The 22,074-nt window shown below is 40.4% G+C and overlaps 1 protein-coding gene across 3 annotated transcripts in view; it reads right to left on the bottom strand.

Annotated features, from left to right (window-relative positions):
* Positions 1-22,074, bottom strand: part of TMEM131L (transmembrane 131 like) — a 150,195-nt gene that overhangs the window by 49,637 nt on the left and 78,484 nt on the right. For all 3 annotated transcript variants that reach the window (XM_005607805.4, XM_070257673.1, XM_070257671.1), the window contains 3 exons: positions 1,800-1,877; positions 1,445-1,598; positions 128-186 (listed from right to left, as the gene is read on the bottom strand). In XM_005607805.4, the coding sequence (XP_005607862.4) occupies positions 128-186; positions 1,445-1,598; positions 1,800-1,877 (291 nt within the window). The remainder of the gene's footprint in view (positions 1-127; positions 187-1,444; positions 1,599-1,799; positions 1,878-22,074) is intronic.

The raw sequence follows: 22,074 nt of genomic DNA on the forward strand, positions 1-22,074 counted from the left end.
ACAACGAAGAATACACAACTATGTACCAGGGGGCTTTGGGGAGAAAAAGGAAAAAATAAAATCTTTAAAAAAAAAAAATATACACTTGTAAGTTTAATAGTCACCTTATGTAAGCATTTAAAATTACCTGTATCCATATAAGGCTGTTTCCTGAATGTAATATATACATATTTACTGCCGAATCATCTGTCCAAAAGAATCAGAGTAATGAGATTAAAACAAAGAACCATCTCATTCTCGCACCTTAATATAGTCGTTAAAATATCGCGTTACACGTTTCTATAAAAAATGTGACTCATTTTTCAATACTGAAATTGAAACTAGGAGCTATTTTCTGTTGGGTGTTCTTTTAAGTCACAAGAAAAAGGACCCTTACAAAAAGATTGACCTCCCAACATAGGCTCTCTAAATGAGGAAGAACTACCCATCTAGGGTCACACTGTTTCTCCTCCGGATGAAACTAACAGCTTCAAATAAAGTTATGTTCTCCTGTTGATTACAGAGTCCCGCATTTCCTTATTTAGATGACCATACTGGGGAAAAACAAAAGCCTGGGATCTCAAAACATGGCCTTCCTTTTAACCCTCATGGGATCAGGGTCTTCTCTACATTGATGTCCATCTGGCCATTCTGAGAATTACCCAAAACTATGAACCAAAGGACTGAAAGCTCTCCTGCTGATCCATCACACTAGAACTAATTCTGAGGACTGGAAAGTAAATGATGTTTGACCAACAATTAAGACTGCCAATATAAAACTACATTTTGGTACCATTTCTTTCTCTAAATATATATATATATATATATATACACTCACATACCAGAACAGTCTTGATAACTAACGGATGATAGCAAACCCTACATTATAAATGTCATGGATCATAAAATATGTATCTCCTACAAAAGTTCTTAGAAATTCAAACTGATGAACTATGCTATTTCTGGTAAGTAGGACATACATTTTCAAAGATAGAATTCATAGAAATGAACACTAAAATTCACACTACTCTAACTTGTCAGGAATCTGGGAACAACCAGCATCCAATCAACTATTAAAAGAATAAAATAGCATGATTTGGTCAAGTGAGCTTCTGCAAATCAGTAAAAGTGGAACAAGAGACACAAGATTTCAAATACCTTGTGAATATTTATATTAGATTGCTGTGTCCATCTAATTTGTGTACTATCTCCAGAATGCCAAGAAAAATTATTCCCAAGGAAACTCAGAATGGTTTGCAGTTGCCACTGAATTTATTCCAAAATAATACAGATGCACTAGCAGTTGCAGATTGAGAACCAGTTAGTATTACAATCTCTTAACAATGAAAGCACAGGCCCTTTGTCTTAGAGTGTAACGATATCATCTACAAGTAAATGCTATAGAACGATGATGCAGGTTAATCAAGACACATGATAATAAAAATTTTGAAAGATTCCACCTTACCTGAGGTCTCAGATTTATCTGTAGCTACATAAATAATAGAGAGATGATCTAACAAATCTTGTGTGGTTTCTTCAAATTCTTTTGAAGAGTTCTCCATCGTTAGAATTATGCTCATTTGTAGCCGTAAAATATCATCAGATTCCAGATAACAACTCTGAGATCAGAGGGATGGAAAAAAGGAAAAAACTCAAAAAATCACCCAAACTTTTTGATTTCAAATTTTATAAAAAAGAAAAGCACTTAAGGTAACGACATGTGTATTTCTCCGAGAACAGAATGTGCTGTTTTATTTTGTATTTCTAAGCAAAGAGGCAGGAAGGAAAGGAGAGAGAAAACACTACATTTTTTATTTTACCTTTAATTGCTGACACACTTTATTATGTAAACTGCATTCCAGTTGCACCTGCAAGAGGCTACTATTAGTGGTTTCTGCCTAAAAGAAGAAAAAAGGGGGAAAAAATACTTAGAAACAATAGGCTCACTCCAGTATTAATATTAAACAATCTATCATTTATTCAGAAACTACATTCACTCATTCACTTATTTATTCATTCCACAAATATCTGAATATCTGTTAGATGCTGAGTATTACACTATTTACTGAAAATACAACAGTGAATAAAACAGAAAAATCTGTCACTGAGCTTACATTAATGGAAATCATAAGCTCTCCCTTGGGCAACACGAAAATTCCTATTATGGAAGCAGATAAATATGTCCTAAATATATATGGGAACACTCTAGTTTGGCATTTCTTATGCTTTTTGAACATTTTGTTTCAACATAGGAGTCTACTTTTATTTTAAAGTAGGTTCACCCACTAATAGTCAATCAATTGTTCTTATGTCTGCCTTCCATCTGTAGAACGACCTTAAAAGCTATGACAAAACCATAAGTGATGTCGCAAATTCAACTGGCTATCATTTTTCATATGTGGAAGAGCTACAGATGGAAGAGACAAAATTATATGGAAAGAATGCAGAATTTCATAAGTTCAAAGATCTTAACAGCCACACGGGATGATATTGACATCTTGAAGACAAGGAAACGCAAACTCCAATCCAGGGATACAGTCATTTGGGTGGGAGGGTGGGGGCTGCAGACAGGGAATACACAGAAAATTCAGGGGCTCGTCCCATGGCCTAGCGGTTAAATTTGGCATGTTCCACTTTGACAGCCTGGGTTTGGTTCCCAGCAGTGGACCTAAACCACTCATCACCAGCCATGCTGTGGCGGTGACCCACATACAAAATAGAGGAAGATCGGCACAGATGTTAGCTCAGGGTGAATCTTCCTCAAGCAATTCTTCCTCAGGAAGGAAAAAAAATTCAGGTAGTGCAGCATGTGAATTTCAAGGACCTTGGCTGTGAGATTTCCTCTTTAGATGAGTTTGACGCGTCTGGCATAGTGATTATAAAAGGCACTTGGCTTGGCAGCCACAATCAGAACACCAGGAAATCACGGTCAGCTAAGAAGCCATTCCCCAAATCCTTGGCAGACTCAATTGTGGGTAAGTGTCTATTCACTCAAGGAAGATTTAGTATTAAGTAGAATCACCACAATTACATTTAATTTGTTAGATTTATAAGAATTCCCTAAGTACATTATATAAAAACAAATTTTTAACTACTTCAATTGTCATTCAGCAATTAAAGTATAAAAACATAGAATAATATATATTACATTTTAAGATGTTGTAAAAATAGTTAAGGAGTTTAACCAAGCTTGTAAATGGAACCAAACATTAATCAGAGACTTTTTTCAAAAACTAATTGCTAGTATCTGCTAGACTTAAACAGAATAATACCATTTGTGAACTGAACCTAAAATCTTAAGAACTAGATGTTTTAATTTGTCTTTTTGTGAACAAGTCCCACCATCAAAGATATAAACAAAAAAAGCCCACTAGTATTGTCTGAAATTGCTTTCACCAAAGTTATAAATGACCTCCTCATATCCAAATCCAATAGCAACTTTTCATTTTGTCCAACCCTTCTGCACTTAACAACATTAACCACTTGTCCTTCTCTTGGTTGTCTCTCTGGCTCCTCCTCCTCTACCCATCAGATGTTAGCATTATTCAAGTTTGGTCTTCTGCCCTTTCACGCTCTCCCTAGGGGAGGCTCTTTCACATGTTGAAACCACCCATACTTATCTCTGCAGCTCAGACCTCTCTGCACTCCCATGTGTCCAACCAACGACCGGGCATCGCCTGCATCCTCACATATCCCAAGGCAGCTACGTCTGCTCTATACCTCGTCTTAGCACCATTATTCATAGACAGCTCTATTATTCACACAACTGCTTAAGCCAGAAACCTGGAAACCAACTTCACTTCACCTTCTGACTTACCCTCCTCAAACAAATCCATAACCAAGTTAGATTGATTGTACCTTCTCAGCAGTCCTTGAATCCATTCATTTCTCTTCATCCCTAATACCCCAGAGATCAGGGGTCAGCAAATTATGCCAAATACAGTCCTCTGCCTGTGTTTGTAAATAAAGTTTTATTGGAACACAGCCACGTTGATTCCTTCACTCTCCAGGCCTTTACTGAAAAAGTTTACAGATCCTTGCCCTAGTAGGAGGTAGGGAAGGAGCGAGGTAGGTAGGCTGGTGCAGTAACTTCTTCCTAGTCTCCCTGTGTCCACTTCTGCCCTCTTCACTTCACTCTCCATGCTGAATCAAGAGTGAGTTTACAAACATGTGAATCAGGTGATACCACTAACTCCTTAAAACTCTTCAAAGACTTCCTGCTTGGCCAAAGTTCCAAATTCTTCCCTATAGCTACAAAACTCAAGCACCTGCCTAGTCTCCACCTCTCTGTTTATACTCCAGCCTCACTGGTCTACTTTCTGCTGTTTTGCCTTACAACCTCTGAAATTACTGTTCCTTTGCTTTGAATCTGCATCCCCAATCCACCCTCCCTTCCACCTAGCTATACCCAATTCATCCTTCGTCTTCCAGCTTAAATATCATTCCCGTGGAGATCCTCCCTGACACAGCTAGGGTAAATGCCGTTCCTCCCACCCATAGCACCTTTTATCCAACCCTCTTTAACATTCCTTATTATAATGTAACAACATGTTCAAGGTCTGTCTTCCTCAGCAGATTGCAAGCACATTATCTGATGCTTTTGCCACAATGCCTACAGCTTAATCGACACTCAATATATAGCTGGTGAATGAAGAGAAGTGGGCACAGAGCCAGAGACGCTTGCTTGAAAAGTGCAAGCCTGAAAAGGGCAAGAAACTAAAAATAACAAACAATGGCTATAAAATGAAAGAATATACCAAAACCTAGTATTTGGCATGTGCTTCTCATCTGAAACTTAAAAAAAAAAAATCTTAAAGAAAATCCCATATCAATACGGTTTGAACATATACATTTATAATTATTTTTTTTCAATCTACAGCAATTTAACTATAGGTCTTAACCTGACAAGGCAATTCTATTCCCTAAAATATTTTTTCAAATACCAAGATGTAAAAAGTTCAAAATTATAATTGTGGACACAATTAAAAATCCTATTTGCACAGTGATTTATGTGATTTAAAGCCTAATATTTTGTCATTTTTGGTAAGCTTCTGGATGGATGAATTTACAATTTACCATTTTAAGTAAGATTCTTCTATTAGCTGGAAGCATAACAAAAACAAACTACTATATTGTTTCATTTGTTATAGAACATATTTCAGAATCCCACAAGGGGGAGTTCCAGCACCTCCAGGCTCCTCTTGAAGCACCTTAATGTTTCTCAAAGAGAAATTTAAACGTTCGTGTCTTTCTCAGAAGAATAAAACTATGATAATCTTGACTTAAAAAAGGAAACCATAACCAAAACATGAGCCAGGTGGGGCAACCACACACACACGGATTACGAATTCTCCCTGCAAGGATGCCAGCTGAGCACATTTGTTATGACAGTAGGACATCTTATCCAGCAGTGTGCCTGGGCAGATTCTAACAGGAAAACAAACAAAAACCTACTTCTCCACTTTTGAAACCTCCTACACTACTTTAACAAATCAGCTCATAAATTTTATAGCTAAAAGAGAAAATAGTTCCTTAGAAGTTTTCAGAGAAAGTATATGGTATTATTCCCTTTTAGAAGATAGGGAAAAATGTGGTTCGGAGGGGTCAAATGACTTAGCAAAGGTCCTGAGCTTAGCTAGTGGAAAACCAGGGGGAAAAAAAAAAAGCAGGTTTTTTGACATAAGTCAGTACTTTTTCTAAGTAAATCAGAATAGACCAAGTCTATTCCTCCTAGGTTTAAAAGCCTAAAAATTCTTCAACATGGAAACATATATTAGAAAACCATGTCAAGAGATAATGCAACAGTCAAGAAAACGGCAGTGTTAAAACTCCTTTTGTAATTGCTCGTATTCCCATGGTTTTGTGGTGAAAGGCTATGAGTCCAGGTAAATGGATCCAAAAGAGAAAAAAACATCACCTTCTTCTACTTACTAAGAAACTGGTCTTTGTACACTGGGCCAGGGGCAAATGCGATTTTGGGGTATTGTGTGCAATTAAACAGGAAAGAAAGTGATAGACGTTAAAAAGTCCTAAGTCATTTTAGATGACTTTTATTAACCAGAGTAAACCATATCCTAACAAAATCTATATTAATCCAGACAGAATCTATATTAATCCAGACAGAATGAACAAAACTTGAAATTATGACATTCCCAGTAATGACCACACATGAAAATCTTTAAGTAAAATAACTTCTGAAATATAAAAGAATTACTTAGATAAATCCCAATCTTAGATTCTTTCTCAGACATTTTTCTCCCCTTTTACAACTTTGAATACTACATTTTAGAGGTCCTTACAAAAGTAAATCTCTTATGCCAATGTGTCTATCAATAGGAACACAGATTTCATATAAGCCTTGTGACCGTTCCAGCCAGTGGCCCACACACATGTTGCTAGGTACAACACATTCTATACAGCAAATGATTTTCTATAAAATGGGCACTTTCTTGGGTTCTTTCCATATAACACTCATGCTCTATAACCGAACTCCTAATTTAGGGTTTCCTGCATAACAGACAGGCTCAGCTGAGTTATTAGTAAGCACTGTATGGTTGCTTTACCCTTTAAGAGCAATTGTATTTCAACTCTCACCACTACCATTGCCCTTCTATTGTCTGAGGGCATATAGAAGTCTTAACCACTGAAACAAAATTTACCTACCTTGCTAGACCCACTGGCTAAAATATTTGTAAAAACCGAGGAACTGGCTGATAAGAGTTCTTTGTTTTAAGGGAAAAGGGGTTACAGCAATTGTACAGCATGTTTCCCTATCCACATCTTTTTAGAAAAGGCAGTGTGGCCAAGTGGTTTTGCAGTCAACACAGACTCAAGATGAAACCCCAACCATCAGACCCTGGGGACATTCCCTACCTTTCCCAAGACTCAGGCTCCCTTTCTATAACACAGAGTTAATGAACTCACGGCCACGTTATGAGCATTAAATGAGATATATATGCCAATCACAGGGCACAGGGTAGGCCTTCAAAAGCGAGCATTATTATTTTTCTTTCCCACATCAAAGCTGCTAGAGAGGAAACTCCTCTTCCCCATTCCTTGGTTTCTAAGAGAAGGGATTTCTCTTTCATAAACACTCCAAATTCTTTCTGTATTCTTTCACAATTCATTTAGAACCCAAGAAAAGAGAGATGTCATTTACTGCATACCACCTCCCACCTCCCTGAAATGTGCCAGAAACCCTGAAAGACAGACAAAAGGTAATTTGGAGAAGAAGTTAACACTTAGATGTTGAGACTTTGAGTTGGACCAAGTGGCAGTGACCCGCATTGTGCAACACCCTGCCTTACACTCTGGGAGCTGGCTTTTAACCATTACAACCTGGGCTGGCAGTGCCAGCACAGCCATGAGGGGTTTTCACCTTGGTAGGTCATGCACGCTTTGGTGGCCCTGTCCAAAGACAAGCAGCTATTTTTACACCACTGGATGCTGTTGGGCCTTAAGCAAATGGCAAGTGGGTCCTGAAGGCCTAGTTCAGCCCTTGAACCTGGGCCCAGGCTTGGCAAAAGTTCAAGCTTTATGATGCAGGCTGCGGCAGCTCGACCTTGAGCAACATGGGCACAACTTTTACCTAAGTAGGCATGGCCATGGCAAGGACTGGGCTATAAAAGAAAGGGTGTTGCAACAGAAAATAGTATGGTGGTTCCTCAAAAAATTAAACATAGAATTACCAAACGATCCAACAACTCTACTTCTAGGTATATACACAAAAGTGACAGGAGGGGCTTAAACAGATATTTGTACATCCGTATTCCTAATAGCATCATACACAATGATCAAAAGGTGGAAACAAGCCAAAATGCATCGATGGATGAATGAATAAACAAAACACGGTATATACAATACAATGCTCTATTATTCACTCTTAAAAGGAAATTCTCATGCTATAACATAGACGAACCTTGAAGACACTATGCTAAGTGAAATAAGTCAGACACAAAGGGAAATACTGTGTGATTCCACTTATATGAAGGGAGCTAGAATAGTCAAATGCACAGAGACAGAAAGAAGAATAATGGTTACCAGGCACTGAGAGGAGGAAGTAATGGAGAGTTAGTGTTCAATGGGTACAGAGTTTCAGGGATGAAAAAGTCCTGGGGATGGATGGAGTTGATGGTTGCACATCAGTGTGAATATACGTAATGCCACTGAACTGTACGTTTAAAAATGGTTAAATGGTAAATTTCGTGTTATGCATATTTTACCACAAGAAAAAAAGAGAAAAGGGAGAAGGAAAAAGAAATAAGAAAAAAACAAAGAAAAAGATATCCAGTCAGGGCTCTCTTCAAAATAGAGAGAGCTTCTAGAATACTATCTCCTTCTTTTATAGCCACGTCTTGAAGAAACTGTTAAGTGCAACTCCAGGCAGGCAATACAGACAGGCTGCTCTGAATTCTGTTTCTTTCCCACGCATTATCTTCACGGCTAAGAGTTGGAACTGTGAGAGGGTTTAGCTTACACTCATGTGATTGGCCCACAGACTCAAAAGTTCCTCCCTAACTCACTGGCTCTAGATTTATTATTCATCTAAATGCTTAGCACTGCTTTAGATGTTCAAGATCCAAAGTGAGAGATATGTGGATGGGTGGCAGATTTCATAAATAAAGAAGCAATAAAGGTATTCTCATTAAGGAGATATGCGCTCAGCCTGGGTTGAGTTGGAAGAGCAATCTGACCAACTTATTGCTTGCACAAAGAAGGCAACCACTAAGGTCTGTCCCTCCCAAAGAGGTGCTAGAAGGTTAGAGAAACACATTGTAATCTTCCTATCAGGGGAAGAGGAACAAGAACAAGAAATTAAAAGCAGGAAGGCTGACTGATGAAGCAGGAGAAAGAGAGGGCTCCCCTTAGGAGAAAGGCTGACATCTTAGCAAACAACTAGACATGGAAAAAACAGCAAAAGAGACCTGAAGATCTGGTTCAACAGACATGAAGTGAGACACAGACAGCCTGGGATCTAACTGAAATGAGGGAGATATATCTCTGTGCTTGTTGGGGCTTAAAAAAAATCCAGTAAAAGAAGACAAGACGCAAGATCTCAGCAGACAAACTGCTTCCCCCAAAGGAACCAGAATTCACTTCTAGGAACTATGGAGAAATACCCTTCTGACAGAGTAAACCCATAGTAAGAGCAATTGAGGACCCACACCTTCAAGGATGGAGACAGTTATACCAATGGTTACATTAACTCTGGACTGGCGAGGGGGAGACCAGGGAGGTCCGAATAGAATGCTCAGAGCATGTCAGGCAGAGATACAGCTATGGCCTCTGCCCCGAGGAAACATGTTTGAGAAGTTTATGGAATTAGGACTCAGTCTAAGAGAAGGCACAGCAAAGAAGAAACCCTAGAAAGGGGCACCAGGCAGGACCAGACTGACCCCAGGCCGATTTAGATAGGAGAGTATCTCCTGTGTAAGATTATCCAATGCAGGGAAGAGAAGATTCAGCGGACCTGGAACTTACTGACTTTATCTCCCTTGCCCTGGGAGAACTCACAAGAGACTATCTAGAGGAACAGCATCTAGAGGAAAAGAAATGTACTAGACCAAAAAGTAAAGGAAAAAGTAAAAAAAGGATGCACCAATTCCAGCAAACAGTAGTACCTTAAAAGTGTTAGAGAAAGAAAGAGATCAAGAAAAGAAGCTGGTTAAACACCTAGAAACTCAAAGAAGCCTTCCTGAGAGGAAGAAGCTACAGGAGAAGACAAGTGCATCCTGGAGGCACAGCCTGTGCCTGCAGAGAAAGAAGGGGCCCACTCACCACCTGGAGGAGACAGTGAGTGGCTCCCAGCCAAGGTGCTAGCCCCAAGCTTCCAGCGTGTCAACAGCAGCTCCCCTCCAAAAATCTGCTGAGATCGATGCTCCTCTTCAAATAAGTGGGATGAAAAGGGAAAAACTTTCCCTAAGAAGTAGGTTCCAGAAGCCTCAGCAAGTCCACAGTAAGAGGGAGTGGAAACCACAGTGGGCACAGGTCTCAACGTCCCTGCCCACAGACACAGCATAAGCTCCATCCCCAAACAGAGCTCAGATACTACCAGCGCGGGAGTGCCAGAAACAAGGGCTCCAGGACAGAAAGGAGAAGAAAAACACAACAAGTGACTGAGCTGCCACCATCGCAAAATTTCTAAACTCTGAGGGCAGACCAGAAGGTCTCAGGTGCCACTTCCTGAGAGAGGAGGTGGTATGCACAGGGTGCTCCTCCCAAATCCCCAAGTCCCAAATGCGCTTCGTGATGGGTGATCTCTCCTCATCCCGTTTAAGTGCAAAGGTTGGACTCTGAACAACAGGTACAAATGGAAGCTGAAACCATGGTGATGCTCTCTCCATCCTCCTTCCCTCCCCTTGGCAAACAGGAAGTACTGGGAACAATGCTGCTTAGAAAGGGCTGAGATGGGGGGCATGCTTTCCAAATGTGGTGGATGTAAGCTTGATAATCTGATATTCTTGTGTGCCTTCTTAAGACTCTAGACTCCAGGGAGGCTCAAGAGAGACTCAGTATTGAACTACCAGAACTTCCGAAACCCCAAGAAAGCTGCGCACATTCTAGTGAGAGCGAGCCTGGGTTGTAAGCTGCTCAAGACTTCCCAGCTGCACACAGGCATGGAGAACTGCTCGGGCTAAGACCAAAAAAAAAGAAGGAATTGGGGAGGGCTTCAAATTCTTTGAATGTTAACTCACAGGCCAACATAATTTGATATGGGACTGGAGCCTTGAACTTTCATGTCTTGCCAGGGACTGAATCTCTGAATTTTAAATTTCTCCCTGAGAGTTTCATAATAGGAAAGGGTTTATATACAAAAACTTCTTTTTTTTTTAAGTTAAGTGATGAATGCATTTTAGCTGTGTGCCAAGTGCTAAGCTTTTCACATGCACTAATTTATTCAACAGCTACAGCCCTCCTATGAGGTAGGGCTATTATTATCTATTTTATAGATAAACTGAGACACCAAAAGGTTAAGTAACTTGGCCAAGGTCCTTCAGAACCAAGATTTTTACCCAGGTGGTCTGGTTTTAGAATTCCCCTTCCTATTCACTACACAATATACCTCTGTGATGGGGCATCCTTAGACGGTTTGTATTTTTTTATTGGAATATCTTAACTCTGTTATTTGATGCCATTGCAAAAGCTCTGATAAGCTGTATTGGATATTAGACTGTATTGACTATTAGAGAAGAATGTGGGATAGGAAATAGATGAGGGCATGAACTTTCAACCTTGGGCACAGTGTGGCTTTGGAGTAGATTATCAATGATTACTAAAATCCATCTCAGAACTTTCCAGGGGCAAACTCAACAGCACACTCCAGGAGTCCAAGGGGATCAACAGAGAAATAGGGGGTTTGTACTGGTGGGAGGAAGAACAGGCTGAGGAAGGTGGGAGCCCAGCCGCCAGAAGTCTGCTGGTCTCCTTGTCAGAGAGGCAGGGTCACAGGCTTAATAACAGGTAAGCCCAATGAGTACAAAACTGAGGGATGTCAGACGGAAAGGATGCTTTCCCTAAGTACTCCTGTCCTCCTGCCCCAAGCCCTCCTCTCCCCTTGAGGTAAAGGGAGTTGCCTTTAGTGGGTAACAGACCACGATCCCGTGCTGTATGCAGGGGTGAAAAGGCGGGGGCTCTCCAAGGAGCTGGTTTCTTTTCTTCTCTCTACACCCTGGGTGAGGGTGTCTGTCCTTGATTCAAATTTCCCTTCCAGTGAGCCACCCCACCGTCCGCCCTAGGGGATTAGGGAGTGAGCGACTCTGGCTCTCTTATCTCAGCAGACACAGGAGAATGTGGCTATCAGTAATATAAACGTGGCATTTCAGTTCTCTAACTCCTGATTCTTATATACTCACTAGTTCCAAAAACTTGGCCGAGAAGAGAGGTGCCTTCTATTGGGCATCTTCAACTCTTCTAACAGAAGTTTCTAGACTATTCTAATATAATAAATGTTTGAAAGACGCCAAAAAGGATTCATGTCTTATAACTTCATAAATAGCTGAGATTATAGTTCTTCCTTTTTAAGATTATTTATTCAATTATCAAGCAGTTATTTACCTCACATTATATGCCCAGGCTCTGTGCAAGGTGATCAGAAAGTAAATATTGACTAGGACATGACTCCTGCTCTTAAGGAACTTATAATCTTAGTAAACGAAAACATGTACATAAAAACAAATGCATCTGAGTATGGTACTTGCAATGATGGGGATCTCTCAGGGTTTTCAGTAAGGAGCTAGTCAGCTCTCCTGGGAGACAAAGCCAACATTGAGTTACAAGAGAGACCAAGAAATTATGTTCTCCTAGCAGCCAAGAGAGCAGAGACGTTAGAGAAGCAAACAGTTGGAAGATGAGGGCAGGAGGCTCCCCTGGCTCTGTGAGATAAAGAAGAGGGGAGAGGGAAGAGAAACACCCACACCCACACATCTTGGTATTTCTCTCTTTTCAGTCTTTTTTTTTTTTTTTTGAGGAAGATTAGCCCTGAGCTAACTACTGCCAATCCTCCTCTTTTTGCTGAGGAAGACTGGCCCTGAGCTAACATCCATGCCCATCTTCCTCTACTTTATACGTGGGATGCCTACCACAGCACGGCTTTTGCCAAGCGGTGCCATGTCTGCACCCGGGATCCAAGCCAGCAAACCCCAGACCGCCGAAGCAGAAATGCGAGCACCTAACCGCTGCGCCACAGGGTCGGCCCCTCTTTCTAGTCTTTATCATGCTTCTTTCCTTTCTCCCACTCACCAACCCTCTCTCTCTCCTCAAGTCCCATTCCATTGAATCATTCTCATCTGTAGCTCCAAAGAAAATAAGAAAAAATTTAAAATTTAAGCAATTTCCTTGCTTTTAAAAGCTATATTCCGAGGTAGGCAGGCAGGGGAAATTAAGTAATGGCATATATTTACCCAACATATAGTAATAACTTTCCAGAGTCTGACAGCCTAACATTTTTACGTAAAAAAGATCAAACGACTTTCATCATGCAAAGAAATGTTATTAATGCATTATAATTACAAGTGGATTTGAGGGAATTCTCAGCTGTCATGCTCAGTAAATCTGTTTATTTCATTTAACTAATTATGTAACATGATCAGGAAACCAGGACAGACACAGTGGCCTTTAACCTTTCCCTGTTCTCTATTTTCCATCTACAAATCCTAGATCGGACTTTTGCAACTTATTTGTTAGTGAGAAACATGCCTTTTTCCATTTCTCCTGTCACTCTATGATTGAAAAAAGCTCTCCTTATTCCCCCTACACTGATTTTACCGCCTCCCTTCCAGATTGCCACGATTAATTGACAGGGATCAGCACCTCAGGGGAAATGTAGCAGGAAAGCAACTTGGGGCACCCTTCCCCCACCTGGCAGGCACCAGGCTCCCCTTGGCCCGGGACTATAGCCCTTTGCCCAACACCTGTCCCAGGCAGGCAGGCACAAGGGCCTGACATCACCACTCCAAAAGGAAAGGCTGTGCCAATCTTAAAAGGTTAGGAACTCCTGTCTGAAACGTATTAGATATCACACAGAATACCCAGAAATAATCTCTCCTTTACACAGCCCAGTAACACCATCCCGTGGAGGGGGAGGGGAATCCTCATCTTACACACACGCTCGGAAAAAGTACCAAAAGGAGATGACAAAATATTCATCCTGGTTACCTTTGTTGTGTGTGACTGTGGTCTTGGGGCTTATTTCTGATTTTTCGCTTCTCTGTTTGCCTTATCTTCGCGTAATTATACTATAATTCCTTATAAGCACGCTCTCTTTTTTAGACAACTGAATAACACGATACCAAGTTGGGACACACACACACAAAAGCACCTTTACTTGGAGGGGCTCTATATCATCGGTTTCCCTCTATCTTTAAAACCTCTCTGGGTTTCCCATATTGCCTTATAATTCCATTTTTAACAATAAATATTATTTTACAATGATTCCAATAACAATTTAAGTTCTTTTCAATCTCTGAGGCAAGCTTATTGCTATATATGCCAGATTCTGAGACAATGTCGATTTCAAATATCCTGGTTTTCCCAAATAAACCACTGAAACACTCCTCAAATCTCAATAGTTTGGATCCAAAACAGCACTGAAGAAAATATTAAAAAATAAAATCTCCAGCCAGCCCTGATGGCCTAGCAGTTAAAGTTGTGTGCTCAGCACTTGGGTGGCCCGGGTTCACTTCCCAGTTGCAGAACCACACCACCCATCTGTCAGTGGCCATGCTGCGGCAGCGGCTCACACAGAAGAACTAGAAGGACCTACAACTAGCATATACAACTACATACTGGGGTTTTGGGGAGGAAAAAAAAAAACTCTTGCTTTTTCATGAGCCTAACACAACTATATTTACCTATCACATCCCACCACATATTTCACAGTTACAATCAGAGGGTATGTTCTAGCTTATATTCCACTATTCACTCGTCAGACGTTTCTACATAACCATCATAATTATAACTTGGAAGAACTACTTAAGAGTCTACTGTGTTGATATAGTCAAATTCATCAAATCCTTTTTCCACTGCTGAGCCTTTAAGCTGTTTCTACTGTTTTTGCCATTATAACAATGCTGCAAAAAATTTTATTTGCATTTATCTTTCCTGGATGATCAATTGCTAAGTCAACGACATGACAATCATTAGGAGACTTACCATACGTTGGGAAAATTTAAAGCATACTGAGCTGGCACAGCCAATCCTGGCTCTGCTCTCTTCACTAAGTAACTTAAACTCTAAGTCCATTCTACAATTTCTAAAATAAGAATAATACCACCTGCCCTGGTAGTAAATCTATTGAAGGTCAAACTGGTTGATGTGGTGAAAAGATGAAGTTATACAAATCTTAGATGTTATAACTGGCAGATATGCTATTTGCGGATCTCAACTCAGATGCCCACTGACTCATCTATTAAAAACTCTGGGGGGGGTCGGCCCGGTGGCACAGCAGTTAAGTTTGCACATTCCGCTTTGGCGGCCTGGGGTTCATCGATTTGGATCCCGGGGGCAGACCTATGCACCACTTGTCACTTCCTGTAGAAGAAGATGGGCATGGATGTTAGCTCAGGGCCAGTCTTCCTCAGCAAAAAGAGGATTGGCAGCAGATGTTAGATCAGGGCTAATCGTCCTCAAAAAAAAACACCAAAATTCTGGAGGACAGCCTCAATGTACTGCAGTAAGTTGATACTGAGATTATAAAAATGAAAAAGCAACAGGCCCTGGTCCGGAAAGGCTCACGGAAGAGCAGGGGGGCAGATAACATAAGACACTGTTAAAGCAGGGGACTGGAGCACGTTCTTGCCTGGAACCTAAAGAGGTTCCAGAGGAGGTGATAATCCAAACTCAGTCTCAAAGGATAGAACTGGAAGGATTGAGTTAAAATACGGTAAAAGTTTATGGAGGTGAGACTGTTTGTAAAAAAGGGATGGCATGTTCTGGCAATGATGAGAAGTTTGTGAGGTCAGAGTTGAGAAGGGAACGGTGGGACCTCTGAAGCTGAAGAAGAAGCTGGGCCCGGGTGACAAAGGACCTCATACGCCAAGTTAAGTCGCTCGGACTTTATCCTGTAAATAACAGGGGACCCAGCTAGTACAGTGACCAGGGAAATGATGGACAGTTTTCTTGAAAAAGACATCGTCAGCAGCAGTGTGACAAGTGGACTGGAGCAGAGAAAGGCTGACTGGGAGAATAATCTAGGTGCAAATGACGACAAGACAGCAACAAGAGTAGAGGGACCTCAGATTCTCACTTAGACCCACTGCGATTTCTCATCTGCTAGGAATTCCTACCCCAAAAAGATTAAAACAAATGAAAAAGAAAGACCAAATGAAAAGGTTTAAAAAGAAAAAAGCCATCTTAATTCCTCGCGTTTCGCTACTTTCTTCCCGAGAGCAGGCAAGTATGTGCAGCAAAGAGATGGAAATGTACACCCTCCTCTCCAGTGAACTCAGCAAACTGCTATCAAACACCAGGCCAGCCAGAATTTAGACAGAAGACGAATCACACAGCAGACACTCTTGTTTTCAGCAGAAGAACATAAGCTATTTAATCCGATTCAACTGAGCAGGAAAAATGCAAAAGTCAGACACAAATGGGCAATGGACACAAAAAGGACGGAAATGAATCCATACTACAAAAAAAAATAAGATAACAACTATTTGCTGGCACCCTAGTTTATTTCATAAGATACAAAAATGTTTTGTTATCCCAAAAAATAAACTGGGATCTTAAACTTAGGATTCCTATTAAGAGAGCAGAACCAATCACAATCCATGTGACATTACGACTATTAACAGTTTTTTCCCTATTAATAGAAATCAGATAAAATAAAATGGACTTATTTTGTTTGACCTTTTTTTCCTAAATATATGAGCTTTTAGAAAAGGAGGACAAAGTCTCAAATAACGCCATTTTGGGAGTGCTGTCATGAAGTTATACTCCACGATTGGGGTTAGGTCTATATCCGGTGCTCATTCAACACTTGCAACAAGGGGCAGCGCTGCTCAGTGGGAAGATCACAGGCTTGGAAACAAGACGGACTTCGGTATGAAAGCAAATTTTTGACCTCACGCAAGTAATTAATTTTTCCTGCGGTGTGTAATTCTAAAATAAATCCATGGGGTTTTTTGAGTGTTATTTAAACTTGATTTTTGTCATAGCTATGTAATCTTTTAATAACTTAGGAAAGAACAAGACGAACTACTGCTGCAGTATATCCACGTAAGGCCATTTGTAGTAAGTTGCAAAGATAAGCTAGCCAAGATGTCCTGATTACATAAAATTTCTAGTTGCTACCTTAGGAAGCAACGTAAAGAAAGTGTGAGGGAAGGCCAGTGACAACCCCAATTTCTGAAAAGTCAATACGGCTAGCTAATCCCCAGGGAAAAGAACTCCTCTGACACCATCAACATTCACTTCCTCACATAAAGTTTGTAAGGATGTGGGGAAAAGGGAACCCTTGGGCACTGCTGGTGGGATGGTAAACTGGTGCAGCCACTATCGAAATAGTATGGAGGTTCTTAAAAAAATTAAAAACAGAACTACCATATGAGCCAGCAATTCCACTTATGGGTATTTATCCAAAGAAAATGAAAACACAAACTCGAAAAGATATCTACACTCCACATTCACTGCAGCATTACTTACAATAGCCAAGGTATGGAAACAACCAAAGTGTCCATCAACAGATGAATGGATAATGTGATACACACACACACACACACACACACACACACACACACACACACAGAGGAATATTATTCAGCCATAAAAAAGGAGGAAATCCTGCCATTTGTGACAACACAGATGGACCTTGAGGGCATTATGCTAAATTAAATAAGTCAGACAAAGAAAGATAAATACTGTATAATCTCACTTATATGTAGAATCTTTGAAAAAAAAACAAAAAACCGAACTCAGAGAGAGAACAGATTGGTCATTGCCAGAGGTAGGGGTGAAGCAGGTCAAAAGGTACAAACTTCCACTTATAAAATAAATAAGACCTGGGGATGCAATGCACAGCATGGGAGAAGAAAGTTCAAACTCAGGCAACTGAACCTGAAGGTCTGGGAAGGTCCCCTGTGAGCCCTAGATCCCCCTTAAGGACCTATTTATATACCTTTTTCTGGCCATTTTCCTAAAGCCTCCCTGAAACTACAGATATTTGTGTATTTTATAAGCTTACTTGATAAGAATTGCCCTGTTTATGCCTGAAGGCAGAAGAATAATAACTTTCATTCATTCATGCCAATGCATTAATTGAGCACTTAAAAAGAACAAAACAAAGATCCTTGCCCTACGAGGCTGATGTTCCAGTGGGGGACAGGCAGAGACGGCTTTCATTCTGAGCACTCAGGTTCCTGGCACTGTTCTAGAGGCACCAGCCTCTAATCATCCTGGTATATGACCAGAATGGAGTTCAGCTGCTTGACGTGTGAGTTATAGCGACGTCTGAGTTACAGCGGAGGGTCAGATAATCACAACACTGCACAAGAAGCACATCTGGCTTCTGATTGTTTCTGATTTAACTTCTCAGGATGGAATTTTGTCGAGCGTGCAGCAGCAAAGTATCTGATGTCTTCTGTGGTCATTCTGACAACTCAAATCTCTTTCAAGTTTTGAATCAGATAGCTTATGGCCGTCTTAAAAATGTGATTTGAATTACGTGTCCTTAACGCAGCACACCAAGCACATCTGCCATTATCTGATCCACGCTCATAGTTTTACGAGCTATTCCTGTTGTTTTTCCTTCTCTGATCAGCGTTTCACAGATTGGACGAGTGGAGCAGCATCTGCATAATTTGGAGCCTTCACCCTCCAGACTATTTATACTCAGGGGGCCTTGGCTGCCTGTCTTTTTATCCTTTTACCTATGTTTAAGCCAGACAATTTTTAAAATACTCAATGAATTATACTAAAATCCAACTCTATTTAGAGCCCTATGTAAGGTAGACCCAAACACATAAGCAGCCTGTACTTTTCACCCATTCACACAAAAACAATCTAAAAATTATGTAGTCCTATAATTTGAGTGAAAAGACTTTTAAATTGCTATTATTAGGGCCAGCCCTGTGGCCGAGTGGTTAAGCTCGCATGTTCCGCTTTGGCGGCCCAGGGTTTCGCCAGTTCAAATCCTGGGTGTGGACATGGCACTGCTCATCAAGCCATGCTGACGCGGTATCCCACACAGCAGAACCAGAAGGACCTACAACTAGAATATATAACTATGAAGTCGGGGGCTTTGGGCAGAAGAAGAAGGGAAAAAAAAAAAGAAGAAGAAGATTGGCAACAGATGTTAGCTCAGGTGCCAATCTTTAAAACAATAAAATAAAATAAATTGCTATTATCACTTTAGTCTATTTTCTTATAATGATTCAATAGACTCACATAAAACAACCACATTTCATCTTTCAACTTCAAACTTTATTCTAAAACAAAATGAAGTTATTTCCCTTCATGTTGAGCTATGGAGATAAGTCAAAGCAAAGTTGATGACATATTAATTTCTGCCTAAACTTGCTCACTCTTTAGTTTTCTACTAGATATACTTTCCCGCTCTGTATTGGAGAAGAGTCGATCATGAGTAACTTCCACACCCGCATCCCCTTTTGAGAGGAGCTGACCTCCTGAACTCACCACCCACCCCAGATGATGGGTTCTTGACCACAGGCAGAGAGTAGGAAACATGAGACAGACAGAAGATCAACATAGAGACATTTCTTTCTGAGAAAGCACAGCTTACTTACTTTCTGAGAAAGGAGAGTACCTTACAGCCACTTAAAATACAGCACAGAACACATATATGTGTATCCAGTTTAAATGCAGAAATACTACAATCATAATTTTTTCTGAGGAATACCATAATTATTTCTTAAGTCTAAATTTTTTAGGTTTCTGTTTTTAGGTAACAGTAAGCCTTGAACAATACTTTAAAATTTCTTTTCCTGAATCACAGTAAAAATGAAAGAAATTAAAATAATTGCCTTTTAAGAGAGAGTTTTTGATAATTAAGATCTTTAAATACTGGTTTCTAACAAAAGATAAGCCCCAAAATTTAAGTTTTATCCATAAACTCTGAGATGTATATTGTCACATCACAAGAGTATGGACATTGTATGGTGTTCACTGCCCTATCATTTATTGGAACACTCAAGAAATGATGTTCATTAACTATTTGCTGATGGATAAGCGCTATGTCCAAGAGGGGCAGCCTTAGAGAGCGACTTAACCAAACCCACAGACCCCGATATAAGTGAAAAATGGACAGAATCTACAGTTGGGAATAGAGCCAAAGCTTAGAGAGTCAACAAGGACACCAAGACAATTCAATGGGGAAAGAATTGTCTTTTTAACAAATGGTACTGCATCTGTTGGACATCCGCATGTGAAAGAATGAATGTGGATCCCTAGCTCACACTACATAATAAAATGAAGTCGAAAGGCATCATAGACCTAGACATCAGAAATAATCTATACAACTCTTAGAAAAAAACACGCAAGTAAATCTTAGTAACCTTGGGTCTTTTTAGACATGACATTAAAAGCATAAGTGACAAAGGAAAAAACAGGAAAACTAGACTTGGTCAAAACCAAAAACTTTTGTGCTTCAAAGGACATCATCAAGAAAATGAAAAGACAACTAACAGAATGGGGGAAAATAATTGCAAATCACGTACCTGATAAAGGTCTAGTATCTATAATATATAAAGAACTCTTACATCTCAACAATAAAAAGACAAATAACCCAATTTAAAAATGGGCAAAGGATTTGAATAGACACTTCTCCAAAGAAGATACACAAATGACCAATAAGAACATGAAAAGATGCTCAACATCATTAGTCATTAGGGAAACGCAAATCAAAACCACATGAGATATCATTTCACATCCACTAGTATGACTATTAAAAAAACAAAACAAAACAAAAAACATAAAATAACAAATGTTGGTGAAGTTGTAGAGAAACCAGAATCCTCACATCTTGCTAGTGAAACTGTAAAATAACACAACCACTTCAGAAAATAGCTTGACAGTTCCTCAAAATGTTAAACATGTAATTACAATATAACCCAGCAAAATTCCACTCCTACATATACACCCAAGAGAATAAAAAACATCACCACATAAACGTGTACGTGAATTTTCATAGCAACATTACTGATAATAGCCAAAAAATAGAAACAACTCAAATTTCCACCAATTAACAAATGGCTAAACAAAACGTGGTACGTCCATACAATGGTATATCATTTGGGAATAAAAAGGAATGAACGACTGATATATGCTACGACATGAACGAAACTTGAAAACATTGCGCTAAGTGAAAGAAGTCAATCACAAAAGACCACCCACTTCATTTGGATGAAGTGTCCAAAATAAACAAATCTATAGAGACAGAAAGTGGAGTAGTGGTTGCTAGGGACTGGGTGAAGAAAATGTCCTAAAATTAGACTGTGCTGATGGCTGCACAACTCTGTGACTATAATAAAAACCACTGAATTGGATACTTCAAATGAGTAAACTTTGTGTTATGTGAATTCTCTCTCAATAAGGTCGTTAGAAAATAAATTAGAATGCAAAAAAGGAAAAAGAAACCAAACAGAGAGAGTTTGGCATCAGCTAAGGCGTTAAAGACTGGGAGAAGCCAAGTTACCACCATGGCGGGCCACAGGGCAGGGAGCAACAGAAACCACGCCTGTGGGGAAGAGCTACCGACCTGCCTCGGGGCCAAAACTTCACTCAACCAACGTGTACTAGGCACCTCCAACTCCAGGCCCAGGGCTAGGCCCAGGGAATCCCAAGGAGAGTCAAACCAGACAGTCCCTGCTTTCATGGGGCTTAAATTCCGCGGAGTCAAGGAGAGGGTGGCTAAGTAACCACACGAGGGGTGTTCAATTATTTAATGGGGACACGTGTTCTAAGGGGGAAGGAACACAGTTCTGCCACAATCCAACAAAGGTCCTGAACTAGAATAGGGAGAGACGACAAGATTCTCTGAAGAATTCAAGCTTGAGTTGAAAGAGGAAGGACGAAACAAAGTTAATCTGAAGAGGGAGGAGGGGGAGTTTGAGGAAACTGCTGACACAATCTGTGGCAGGAGTGAAAACGGCACGTGTAAGCACGCAGAGGAAGGCTAGTGTGATTGTAACACAGAGGGCAAGAAAGCAGTGTGCAAGGAGACTGAAGAGAAACAGCAGCCAGACTGTGCAAGGCCCTACAGCCACACAGAGGATTCGGTTTAAATGCAAAGACCCACGGGAATGCACCAAAACATGTTAAGCAGGTGAGTAAGGTGGTCTAACTTGCATTTGTGGGAGAGGGACTAGAAAGGGCCAAAGTAGAGGCTGGCAGACCAGTTACGGGGCTACTACAGTGGTCCAGGAGAGAGATGATGATGGCCTGGATGCGGGAAAGGGCAGTGGGCATCACAGCCAGTAGACAGGATCTGCCAGGTAGAGTGTGTAACACCCAAGCTCTCTTCAAATGAATAACATGAAAGATCTCATCATATGAAGGTCTCCTGCAGGCCCCTGCAAGGTCAGTTTCCGCTCTCCCTTAATTCCATATATCCTTAAATTAACCCCATTAACGAAAGTAATCTGA

This window comes from Equus caballus, chromosome 2, assembly GCF_041296265.1.
Source record: "Equus caballus isolate H_3958 breed thoroughbred chromosome 2, TB-T2T, whole genome shotgun sequence".
Classification (NCBI taxonomy): domain Eukaryota; kingdom Metazoa; phylum Chordata; class Mammalia; order Perissodactyla; family Equidae; genus Equus; species Equus caballus.